This window comes from Physcomitrium patens, chromosome 16, assembly GCF_059467195.1.
Source record: "Physcomitrium patens ecotype Gransden chromosome 16, ASM5946719v1, whole genome shotgun sequence".
Taxonomy (NCBI): domain Eukaryota; kingdom Viridiplantae; phylum Streptophyta; class Bryopsida; order Funariales; family Funariaceae; genus Physcomitrium; species Physcomitrium patens.
Genome location: NC_143425.1, coordinates 2331074 through 2344273, shown reverse-complemented (window position 1 = coordinate 2344273; position 13200 = coordinate 2331074). Strand labels below are relative to the sequence as shown.

General features: G+C 35.5%; 1 protein-coding gene across 3 annotated transcripts; it reads right to left on the bottom strand.

The window, feature by feature from the left end:
- Positions 1–5733: 5733 nt before the first annotated feature.
- LOC112293456 (uncharacterized) lies at positions 5734–11687 on the bottom strand. Of its 3 annotated transcripts, XM_090256698.1 has the most exons (7): positions 11312–11598; positions 8825–10462; positions 8191–8503; positions 7780–7995; positions 6539–7501; positions 6229–6352; positions 5734–6008 (listed from the first exon to the last, which is right to left on the bottom strand). In XM_090256698.1, the coding sequence occupies exons 2-5, from the start codon at positions 10225–10227 to the stop codon at positions 7442–7444; spliced, it is 1992 nt and encodes a 663-aa protein (XP_090112824.1). In that variant the 5' UTR covers positions 10228–10462; positions 11312–11598; the 3' UTR covers positions 5734–6008; positions 6229–6352; positions 6539–7441. The 3 variants fall into 3 exon arrangements, with proteins under 3 accessions (XP_090112824.1, XP_024398662.1, XP_024398661.1); XM_024542894.3 differs by having other exon boundaries at positions 5734–6352; positions 11553–11687; XM_024542893.3 differs by having other exon boundaries at positions 5734–6352; positions 11312–11621.
- Positions 11688–13200: the final 1513 nt, after the last annotated feature.

Genomic DNA, 13200 nt, shown 5'->3' with positions numbered 1-13200 from the left:
AAAAAATTAAAAAAATCAATTCAAATGCCTATTGTAAGAAAAAACCTTAATTCCATATTGGCAACAAGGTATGATTATTTTGTTGTAATTTTAAGACTATTTGTTTTTATAAAAAATTAGATTAATATAGACTTAGACCATTTTTTATTTGTAAATAGATCAATCTAGTTGCTTATCAATTATACCTATTGGAGTCCATAAAGATTTATTATGTATTTTGTATATTTCTTTTTAAGCTATACAAGACAATGGATATTTTGAAGTAAAAACAAATACTACTTATTTTTATAAAAATTGATAAGAATAAAGAATATAAAATCAAGAAGTCTTAGATTGAAGGTTGTACTAAAATAGGTTGAAATATTTTTTACATTGGCTCAAATATGATATTAGTAAACATTCATGGAAGTCAACCAAAAATCTTGCAAATGTAACAAAGAAGGTTGATGTTTTTCATCAATGACATCCATCAAAATCACAATAAAGATGAAGAGTAGCAATTCTTTACTATAAAAGAAACAAGGTTCAAAAAAGATTGTATTATATATATATATATATATATATATATATTTGTGATGCTAAAAAGATTAAGAAATAATACTTAATACATTCAACTTAAGAACTATTGTTTGCTGAATTATTAGACAAAATGTTACAATTATCACAACCTTCAATACAACATCATAGAAATGAAGATTCTTAAAATTAACATATTTTTTCTTAAATAGGTGGTAAAATTTAATGTCTTTGATATCAAAATCTTAGACAAATATCTCAATGTTTGGAGATATTTATCAAGGACATAAATCTCAAAGAAAAAAATCCTTAATACACTCTTGTATCACTCAAAAGAACTAGAAAATTACTCAATGATGATATGGTATTAAATTAGAATAGGTATTGCCAAAGATAAGAATATAGAAATGTCTTGAAACAAGACTAAGAACTAGAAAGGCATTGACAAGAGTGAAGAAGGCTTTACTCTTGCTTCCATATATATTCTTAACTAGGAGCTATATAGCGATGTCCTATAGCACCTCCAAAATTTATTGACTTTGCAAGACACATATCTTAACTTGCAAGGCAAATCTTTTTATATATATGCTATATATTTAACTTATTCTATAAGCTATCAATACATGGTTCATTTCTTGAGCAAGTTTCTAACCTACCAATCAACTACAAATACATGTAAAGTCAAAGCAGCATCTATGAAGCTTTTAAAAAACTTCTTTAGAAAATGTTATGAAATAAATCTACTTTAACTTACTTCTACTTAATCATATAGGTAAAAATTAGAATAAATATATATATCCGTCATAATATTATTGTAAATAAGAACCATTCCTAATAATATTCTAAATATTATATTTAAAAGAAGTCACAAAGGTCTCAAATATTTGAATGATCTTTATACCTTAGTGTGGATCAATATTGATGGCTAAAAGAACCTATCAACTACCTTTGGAGGAAATAAAAATTAGAACATGTGACAAAGATAATTTGTGGCATCTTCAACTTTATCAACTTGTGATTACTATTCCTTATGAAAATTATTTTTAGAAAAAGAGCTAATATCACAAATATACATGTTTATCTGAATTAAAGTAATTAAATAGAAATAAATAGAAGTAAATAAATTTTATAATATCTTAAGGAAAACTTTTTAGAAGCTTTACAAATGTGTTTTGACTTTATATGTAATTTTAGGTGATTGATAGATTAAAAATTTGGCCAATAAGTTGGCCATGTGTTGCACATGTTGGCCACTTATAGCAAAATTTTGTTATGTGGCATACATTGCAAACTTATTTTGGAAGTTAAACATATATCTTGCAAATTGGACACCTGCCAAAGGTATTATAGAATATTATCAAGTAGCTCCTAATAAGATAGTATATATAGAAGCAAGAGTAAATCTTTCTTCACTCTTATCAATGTCTTTCTTATTTAGTCTAATTTCAAGAATCTTTAGACTTCTTATTTTTTAGAATGGTCATTCTAATTCTAATATTATGCTACTTTTGAATGAATATCTACTCTTCTTGATTGGCACAAGAATATATTGAATTTTTATTTTTGTGATTCATATCATTGATAATTATACATTATATAATGAAGTTGGTTCTCAAAATTTTAATTAATTATTGGAGATTATTAGTTTTTGGAAGATTTAATTTTAAAAATATATTATATAAATATATAAATATCTATATATAGATATATAGATATATCATTTTTTTTCTAAATGTACTTTAAAAATTTGCCACATAGGAAGTACTTCATAGATTCTAATTTTGTATCTTTGTTTGATTTGCAAGAAGGTATTGGATCCTTTATGTCTGATTTATGTTTGGATGGATTGATTTAATAATATTATTAAAATAACTTAAATAATAAGTCATCCTAAAAAACCAAAAAGTTGACATTTAATTAGGCTTGGATTAGTTGTTTTGGTACTTAAAATTTATAAATTAAAAAAAAAAAAAAAAAAAAAAAATAGTAGTGGTTGATTAATAATCTAATGCAAAAATCTATATAATAATAATGATTACATTTTAGGTTACGTAATTTAACTTATTTGATATTAATATCTTATCTAAATGCTATGTATTTATAGGTATTTGTATATATTTAGAAATATTATTTTTTTAATAATTCTTATGAATGCATAAGACATTAAAAAATTATTGTGTTATATATTTTTATAATTTAAAATTAATATTTTAGTATGATATTAATTTAATAAATTTTAATGGATCTAAGTTCTTTTATTTTATAAAAATATGGATATTCTATATATATATATATATAATATAAAAATTAATTGATAATAAAATATTCAAATGGTCTTTGCAAGCATTTTTTACCATGTAATTATACTACTTTATCTAAATAATTAAAAGCTTCTTGAAATTTTAGTATTTATTTTTTTTTTATAAATATATATGTATATATATATATAATATAATATACTTAAATCAGATTATTTAAAAAGAAAAAATATTTTTTATAATTAACAAAGCATGATTGGTATAGTTGGCAAGCTACAAAAATATTCTCTTCCATTATATTTGATGAAAAAAATAGATTTTCATAGTAGAATTTAAATTTTCTTATTCATGAATATTCATATTAAATTCTATGAGATAATAAAACTTTAAAAATAAAAACATAAAGAATTAAGAATATTTCAACTATCAAATATAATATTTTATGATGATAGAAGTTAGACTTGATTTAAAATTTCTAATAATAATAAATATTTATAGATTTCTCCATCAAAATATTATCTAATGTTTTAATATTTCATTTCATATGAAGATATACATCAATCTAAATTTAAAGATTTAACTAGATTAAACTTTATTATACAAATGAAGACTTTATATCAAATTATATTCTTTAAGTAAATAAATCTTTTTAGTCAATTTACTTATAGTTTTTTATACTACATTCAACAAATAATAAAATATTCCAAGTAGAGACAAAATCAAGGTTTTTCTACAATCATGGCATAATATTTTGGATATCTTTTCATCTTTTATACAAGTATGAATCATTTCTATGTTGAAAGTTTATAAGATTTTGGTTAAAGTGATGAAAGACATTTTATACACAAAAACTACCAATAAAAATAAAAGAAAAAAGGTGAATTAATTACAAGCCAAAAATTCAATCCCAAATATATTACTAGAAATAATAATAATAATAATAATAATAATAGGACTTATTCTACTAAAATAATCTAATAACTCACATAAAAACATTATTTTTTACAGACTTTTATCAAATCTAAAGAGAAGAATTGTTTAAATATTAAATACAATATTAACTGGAAAAATATGAAATAATGATCTCAAGTAAGCAAAGAAGCTATGTTAATTTAATTCATCTATTATAAAATAGTTGCAGTAAATATTTGGAGGACATAATCTAATAGAAAATATGGAATTAAGAAACATTAATTATAAATAAACTTACTACAAGCTTCAAATATTTATGCACTTGAAAAGTTTTTTGCATGGAAGAAAATCATCTTTACTAAAAAATATTATTAAAATCAAGAAATTTAGAATGATTTAATTAATATTTTAAGAATCATATCTTTGGACAACATAAATGCAATACTTCTACATTTAACAAACTTAGAGTGATTAATACACTAAGAAAATCATAAAAGCCAAATCTTATCAATTATTATTAATTACAATGAAAATCAATTGAGGATAAAATAAAGGAACATCCACATAATGATGCAACTGTTTCATAGGGTTGGTACAATCATGTTCTACATTTAAGATGAAAAGAGCTAAAAAAAAAACAAAAACAAAAACAAAAACAAGATGACTTAATAACTCATGTGTTGGTAGAAATTAACAGCGATAAATGTAGACTAGTAGATACTAGTACTTCACAATCTGCTCTTGTCACAGGGAGTTAGGATTATGGATGCTTTTCGTGTTGTATAACCAAACCACTAATCTAAGCATTTAGTAAACTCCATGACAAAGAAAGATGAATAAAATAAAATAAAATAAAATCACAAAAGTTGATGGTCGGACAAAATTGATCGAATTGTGGGGCATTTTTTCTTTCTTTTTTCTTTTTTTTGTCTCTGAGCTTGGCATTAAGCTGGAGCACTATTCTCAGCACTGTTTGAAGTCGACGAATCCTTTGTTCCTAAAGCATTCAACCTTGAGGAGTAGCATGTCTGGAACCAGCTCTCCATCATGCAAGGAAGCGTCGGAGATCATGTCCACATACATTCCGGCGTGTAATCTTCAACTGGGGCCCTCTCTTAGGGATAGTGCCGGAGTTTCATCTCCGACATCACTTTTTCTGACTCTGCCTCGCTGTTCGCCGTCGTAGCTTAAATTTGGGTGCAGCAGACCTAGGAGCTTCGTGACGAATTTCGACCACAACTACTGCACCATGAGACTCTCTCTCAGCCTCACAGTCCACTACAGGTTAATGTCTCAAGTCCCAGATAACATTGCAACAAGCCAGAGCTGAATTCTACCTTGTAGCGCAAGACAGACGAGAAACTCATGAAGTTCAGTTATGTTTAGTAGGGGGATCTTTAATAACAATTGTTGAACTTCTTCCTGTTCATGTTCTTGTGTTACCTCTGAACGTAATAAAATTCTTCCTTTTTCATGTCGTGAATACTGTGGTTTTGAGGATTGGTGGTCATTTGGAAAAGCAATTTAGCGTGACTGGGCATCCAATTTTGGGTCACAAGTTGGGTAAATAAATAAGTCCACTAAGATCGAATCTAATGAGATCAGAACGGAATCATTAAATCAAAGTTGAGGTTGAGATCAAATACAATCAAATCTATAATCAACATGAGTGAGATCAAGATAAGAAGCATTGAACGAAAGTTGGAAGTGATATCATATCGATGTTCTTAACTAGATTAACTAAACCAAAGTTGAAGACTATTTGGCATTTGGAAATGCATATAGCATTACAAATTAAAATATTATAATAACACTGGTCTTATAATATTGCACCAATGTAAACGTTCCATCCGTGAACAAAGTAGCCTCTGACTAAGGTGATAATTTAAATAAAATACTGTCACACTGAAGACGCAAAATTATATAGAATTTAAGCAAGTTAAAAATGAAAGTGTTTACCATACACCTCACCACAGCAAATCCGTACTATATGACTTCAACAATGAAATCATACCAAACAAATTCGAAGAGGGACGAGTCCGTCGCGTATCAAATTCAACAAAATCCCAATAAAATGAAAATGCTCACTTGATATTGTACAACTTGACAAAAGGAAAGAATCGATCTTCTAAAATAGTTGAGGGAGTGTCAGCTCTGAAAACTCTCGTACACTGAAGCTCTCTTCTTTCACATATGCGGATATTCAATGTTATTATGAACTACGAAATCCACCAAGTAGAAATCTTTCAAAACTATTTTGTTGAGCAAACTCACAGATTAGTAATCAGAACTAGCCAACAAAGCCGTTTGATTACAGAAAACCTGTTCAGATAGCGAATTAAGCAAGGTTAAGTAGAGCAACACCCACGAATGTAGCGGCTTCAAGGGTATGAAACTGACGGCACCAGACTAATGTAGCTTTTACTGCAGAGCAGAAAAAGAACCCACATGTACGCTTGACGAAGAGATCGAGGAAAAAAATCTCAATATCTGGGGGTAACGAACCACTGCTGTAATATGAAATGCAGGCATACGCACATACCCGATCAAAGGAAAGACCGCCGGCTTAGCTCAAGAGAAACTATTACTCCAGCGATTATGAGGCAACTCTTCTGCCTCCCAAGATGCCCGTAGTATTTGTGTAGTAGAAACTAGGGCATTACTTCCTGATGAAATAAACCACGCATTTTAAATTCAGTACCAAATGCAGAACGTTTAAGAAACAATTACAGACAACAGGATTACAAATCATTACAAACAGGATCTACCACACAGTTAGTCCAGACTTGAACTGCATAATTGACATTTCGTACAACAAAAATTAAAAACAGGTAGCATGAAGTAGCAAATACCTCATCTTCATAATCAAATCCATTGCCCTGCCATCAGGTTAAAAAAAGCTCCAGTAAAGTAGAAGAGTCAAACACCACTGCCGGGTGGAACCGCCAGCCGATCGGCCAAGACCTTAGAGTGGCGTAAGATTGCGAAAGTGCACTGGTTCTCGTGAAACTGTATTTAGACTTTAGAACTGGACACAGAAAATAGAACTGGACCTCGGACCTCAAAATACGGCATGGCGGTTCCAACTTCAGGTGCTAAAACTAAAACCATACCAGATAGCGGCATAAGTAAAGAGACATTCAGATTAACATTTCTACTCCCTCTCTCAATGAACATAGAGATTCTCTACTGCCTCCAGCTCATAGTGTGTCGTCTAAACCTACTATATGTTTGCAAAAGAGGTGGTTAAAAAATAACCCCTTCTGCACTACACAGGGATGACCAGTTGCCTTCTAAAAGAACAATATAGACAACCTCTGTGACCAGTCTAGTCACTCAAAATATCAACATATATAGACCACATTGTGTTTCTTATCCAAATCAGCATGCTGAATATCGGATACGCGCCTCTAGATACAAGCCAAATGGAGCTACCCCACCCGACTTTATTCCATAGGAAACAACGCTCCCACTTCTGCAGCTCATGCGATATCTCCTCCAATACAGAGCATCTCGCAGAGTTTGTACTCTTAATCGGTCAGCTTCAAGCAGAAAGCGAAAAGTTTTAGCCTTGTATCCGAAGATGGACCCTCATCACCTAAAAGAAAGCAAAAAAAGATCATCTCCCCCCCTGCATTCAGCTCTGGCTTCATCACCTATACACTGAAGGTAATTTTAGAGCTTCCTCAAACTGACATGAATTCAACGAACATCCTCCAGAAGCACCTCTATTACCACCAAGATTCTTCTTTATCTCACACAGCCATTAACCAAACCGTGCCTTCAACATCTTTGATAGTTGCCACATCCTGTACCTGGTAGAAACCAATAAAGTGCGTAACATAAATTAAATGTGCCAATGGATGATGACTAAAACAATTCAACCAACTCACTGAGTGTAAACTATTCACTAACTATACTGTGCCACATCCCAGAGCAAACAGGACGGAATACATTCTAATTAGTACAAGTTGAACTTACTCATAGTGAAACTTACTGTTCAAGGCGACTGAACCCATGCCAACCAACAAAAATGCTCAAAGGGATAAGAACCAACACCCATTCGCTACAAAAATCAGAAGCCAATAATTACCTTAGCAACTAATGAATCCATACTGTCCACTCCAAACGATGAAAAGTCGAGATTCCGGCCATATCGTTGTTTATATACTCGGTTAAAATCCGAATAATCAATCTGGTAGGAATACACAACTAGAAGCTCCTCCAGCTGTCGCTTGAATACTCGCAAGTTTTCCAGGTGTGTCAACTGAACATCCGGGGCTATGAAGTCGTCCACCTTTATATCATCCTATAGTCCATAATAACACACTATTAATTAAAAATACGTAGATTATACCAGATTAATCGTAAATCCGCAAAATTATTAAAGACATATCCAACCTGCCCTTGAATGCGAACAGAAATATCTGACCAGTAAAACCGAAAGTAGCCGCGTGGGTTGTTAATAATACCCTAAAAAATCACAACACAATGTTGCAATTACCTCTTCGACATCAACGATAGGGACGAATTTTCTGGTATGAACATTAAATTTGACATCGTCCGATGGAGGATTCCAACTAGAAGCACTTTGAACCACAATCGTCTCTTCCATGGTCTCTTCCATGTCCATATCAAGCAGATGTCTCTTGGGGTCAACTGTTCCCACAAATGGGACCTTCTCTGTATCCATTTCCACCTCAAGAAGACTACTTTTGCTCAAAAGATCGTTTGCAAACTCAATTTTGGAGGTCTCCTTCTCAACTTCCTTACTTGGCGGCAGAGCACCCTCAGGCTCAGAATCTTCACCAGCATCCCTGATAACATAAAGACAAAGGTAGTCACAAGTAAGAAAACGAATCCTTCCAATGAAGCCCTATACTACAACAAGCCCATATTACTCTCCAACACTACATGATTTAGCGCCATAACATACTAACAACAGATCAATTGACAGTTTCATTGAAAGAAGAGACCAGTGGTACAGGATCCCACAAAATCAACCATCAGAAGGGAACTTATAGGCATGGATGAAATGCGAACGAAAAGGGAGACATCCTTGCACATGCCTCAACAATATTTTATACGAAAATTCCATGCAGAATGTGAGACACAAAACCAAGGCAGAAAACGAGTACTTGTCTTTGTCGCCCTTAAGAGCAGAAGCACGATTGCTGGAAGGCTTGTACTTATTGGTCACGCGGGCCGGCTCTTTCTTTAATACATGCAAGGTCTTCGATGTACCATCTCCTTTGATAAGCAGTGCATCCTTCATCTTGTCTATAAGATGTACTAACCTCTGTGCGTTGTAATCAGCAAGATAAAGAGGTCGTCCAAAAAGCTTGTTGTATTCGGCAGGCACCTTCGAGAGCATCATCTGCCCACCGTTTTGATTTAAAAGCTGCACAAGCTGCCTCTTCAATCCTATCAAATCACCTGGCGGAGCCCATAGAGGTGAACTTCCATCAGGGCACGTACCCTCCTCAGGATCTCCTGCTTGCACTGCGCTATCAGTAGCAGAAATGGTCGATCTACCTCTGCTATCCACAAATCCTCCAGATACTGGATTCCTCAACTGCCCAGGAGCAGCAATGTGTGGGTTGCGAAAACCTGGACTCAACCTTGGTCCCTGAGGTTGCACCTGGCCCGTCATCACGTATGGCTGGTGCCCGTAGTCCACAGGCTGAACATTATAAAGTGTATTAGATGGACCTCCCCAAGGCAGAATCTCCTCTCCATACACATCCTCATCGATGCGAGGATCTGTTTCCTCTGTGTAGAGGGGCCTCACATACTCTGAGTAGGTATCCTGGAACTGGTTTGCAGGTATTCGATCCACATCTGTAAAAATACTGTTCGGCACCCGGCCCTGGCTGCGATCGTCAACAGGATACATGTTATTAAACTGTCGTCCCTGCCTCTGGGGGTTTTGTAATCCTTCTCCACGACACAGACAGGGCCAATCATACACAAACCGGCCCGCACCCCTCAAAGCTGAAGATACCCCAACCCCATCCGGAATCACAAGAACCACCACATATCCACGCTGGCCAAGCTTGTGCAAAGCAGGAGCGAAATCCACATCTCCTGTAATAAGGAAAATGGTCGATGGAGGAGGGTTGTCAAGGGCGAACAAAAACATGTCCACCAAGATAGCCTTGTCCGCAGCGTCCTTCTTACCGTTCGGCACGTCAATCAGATTCACGCCCGTTCGCTGGCATCCTTCGCGAACCTTTCTGGGAAAGTGATTAAAATCACCGTACGCAGAGAACATAGTGACAGCTCCAACATGAGGGTGCTCCCGCAAAGCAATCCTGATATTGCCGGCAACATCCTCAGCATTCACTTCCCCTGGCACAGGACAATTCTCAATATCCCACAGTATGGCTACAGGACACGAATTGGGCTGCACCGGAGCTGCAGCTCGAATCTGTTGCTGCATGGTATTCGCTCGATGTTGTTGCTGAGCTCGAGCAATTGCAGCACTGTCCATCCCCGGTGGCTGTCTAGACGGCGTCAAGGATCGAGAATAAGACGCCATTGTGTAATGCAGAAGCCCGGACAGAGTGATATGAAAGCCCCCTTGATATGATTCCAGCGAGGAGTACCAGCCGGTTCAAAAGTTCGGGACATTCACTATGCCCCGAACCCACCAAATAACCGACCCACGGAGTAATCAACTAATCCCACCTTCCCCTGTTCTTACAGCTACTTCCAAGTCTCCACTTCACTTATTTATCCCACCACTTTCACCCTGTGCCGTTCGCCCTCATCACCTGCTACACATAGCCAGCAACTCGTTAAACATGTTGAAGGGTTTATTCAGAGCAATTCATCTCTGGTCTAAGCCACAGAAAGAAGAGCGAAATTCTCTTTATTTCAAATGGCAGGTCGGGTTCAAATGTGCAACAAACACGAAAATAAGTTTCTCTTGTCACAGGATCGATTATCGCCGCATGATCTTAGGTAACGATGACTTGTACAAAGAGGGAATACAGAAACCACAGTCACAACAGCGAGAAAATGTGTGAACAAGGAAACATGGACTTAACATGCAGTAGTTTTGCCCAGCAAAAATACTATACCAATGCATCCAACACATGACAGCAGTGAAACAGGTAACGCTAGTAAAGATCATAAAACAGACGCATGTCTGAAAAGAGTGAGTTAAATAGTTGATCACAATCAACTGAAAAATAACCACCAGAAGTCGGAAGAGATCGCACCCAAACTTTTGGTTGATTTCCTATCGGGGGAAGTTTTAAAAAGTCAAGAGTCTCCATGTACCAGATCCCAACTACGCTAATTGCACCAAAACCCAGAAATTGAAATTGAAAAAAAACAAACAAACAGCTCGGAACTCTCTCCCCAACTCACCGATCGCACCCAGACTTCCAAACGCCCAACACAAACCATTCAAACCCAAATTAGCCACCAACTTCACTCGCAAACTGATTCCCACTCAATCATCACCCTGATTCCATAGAATTCGACTCGAACATCCTCTTCGACACCCTTAATCGACCTACATCTCTGATCTCCGAGCATCATGGTAACAATTGGACCCTCGGCTGAAACGCTTCAAAACCTCACTAACCAATCTTATCACACACACACACACACACCTTCCTAACAAGCCGTGCTCGGATCCCAGCTTTCACGGCCACGAAGAGCGACAATCTCCAGAACGCAAATCCTTGCCGCGCCATTCATATTCTACACACTAGTAGCGGCATAAGGCTCCCGACCTAGCCCCCACCACCTGCCGGCTTGTTCACCGTCCAGGCGCCGCAATTGGCAACCACCCACGACGCCCCGCATATCAAAAGAAAGCGCAGCGAGGAAGCAAGAGGACTGCAGGTATACCTGGCGCAATCGATGCGCGAGCACACTGCCAAATTCCCAATCGTCTCCCCCGTCCCCTCCGCTCCTCGTAAAACTCCTCCACCTCACGGCACCAGCAGCACCTCCACCTCCATTCCCAATGCACAGCACACAGGCCGCTTTGGGAACTCCCTCGGCCCCTTGTTGCTTTCCCACGCTCCCCCGTTCCCTTCTCCCGTTCCCATGTCGGAACCGTCCTTGCGCACACGTTCTCGACCGACAGGCGCCCGCCGTTGGATCGGGTCCTTGCGTCAAGACCGGGTCGCCGTCGATTCTGAGTAGGCGTGCCACGGTCGCATAAGAGAGAGAACGCGGTCTCCTCCGCGCGTTTGGATGAATGAAGTTTACGAGCAGCAGAAAGGATATACTGGTGGGTGGATGAATGATACTTCAAGCTTATCTTGTTGCAATGTTCCCACTTGGTTTTTTCTATGAGCACAAGACTCATCTTCTGCACACTAGTCTAATGGCTGCATCTCAAAATTACTGGTAAACAACAGAAAACCCACATGTAAATATTTGGTCTTTCTCCTTATAGAATACTTATAGAATGGTCATAGGTGTGAACAGGAACAGATCTAATAATAATAATAATAATAATAAAAATGCTGTTATGTGCTCGAGGGAGGGGTTGTACAAAATGAGCTGGAGTCAAGCCGCCATTTGACTACTACAAAGTATATATTGTAGCCCACTGTTCTGATTAGCCCCGTGTGAACAGAGTTTACCACCTTCGGTCTCCCTAAACTTGTATTCTAGAGTACGAAAACACTGTAAACAAGTGGTGGTGTAAAAGCACCTTAAATTGGTTTCTGAGTATTTATTTACTTGCCTGTATATCTGTCTGTGGGTGTGTACAGTTTTTAACTAATTTGGATGGTTTTTGCTTTAATTTTCTGCAGAATTGGTAATTATTGATGTACAGAAACTTGGGTAAATAAAATAAGGCTATTCTTCCACTGTTCTTTCTAGAATGTTAACAAAATTGCCATCAATTAGAGATCTATATTAATTTATAATGTGCTTGGGATTATACCTCTTTTTTAAGTATATGAACATATATATATATATGTCATGAATTGTTGTATGCTAGCAGGTGTTTTAAAAAAATCAAAATCAAAATCAAAATCAAAACAAAACAAAAAAAATTGTGAACTATGAATCAAATGCAATGGAATAGCCTGGTTACACAAAATGCAATAATAATTTCAACTTATGAAACCATTAGACTTATGTGGGAGGCATTGAAAGAATTGATAACAACAATATTATTGCACTCAATGGCATGATTTATATTTTGGAATTCTCAAAACATAATCTTTTAAATCTGTACATATATTAACTCCATTACTGACTAAGTGCAGAAACTTTTTACACTTGATTAAATTAATGAATGTTTATATCTCAACTAAACATAGGTCTTCTAATTATATGACTGATCTTTGAAATGGTGCTTGAATTCCATTTGAATCCATTTTAAATCTACCATAACTAAATAACTCTGTCAAATTATTGAAACAGATTTGTGCAAATCATGTTCAAAATGCTAACTAAGTATCCAAAATAACTGTTAGAGCTTGTCTATGCTTAAAACAAATAAAATGGATCCTTCTCCATGTGCATTTTATGT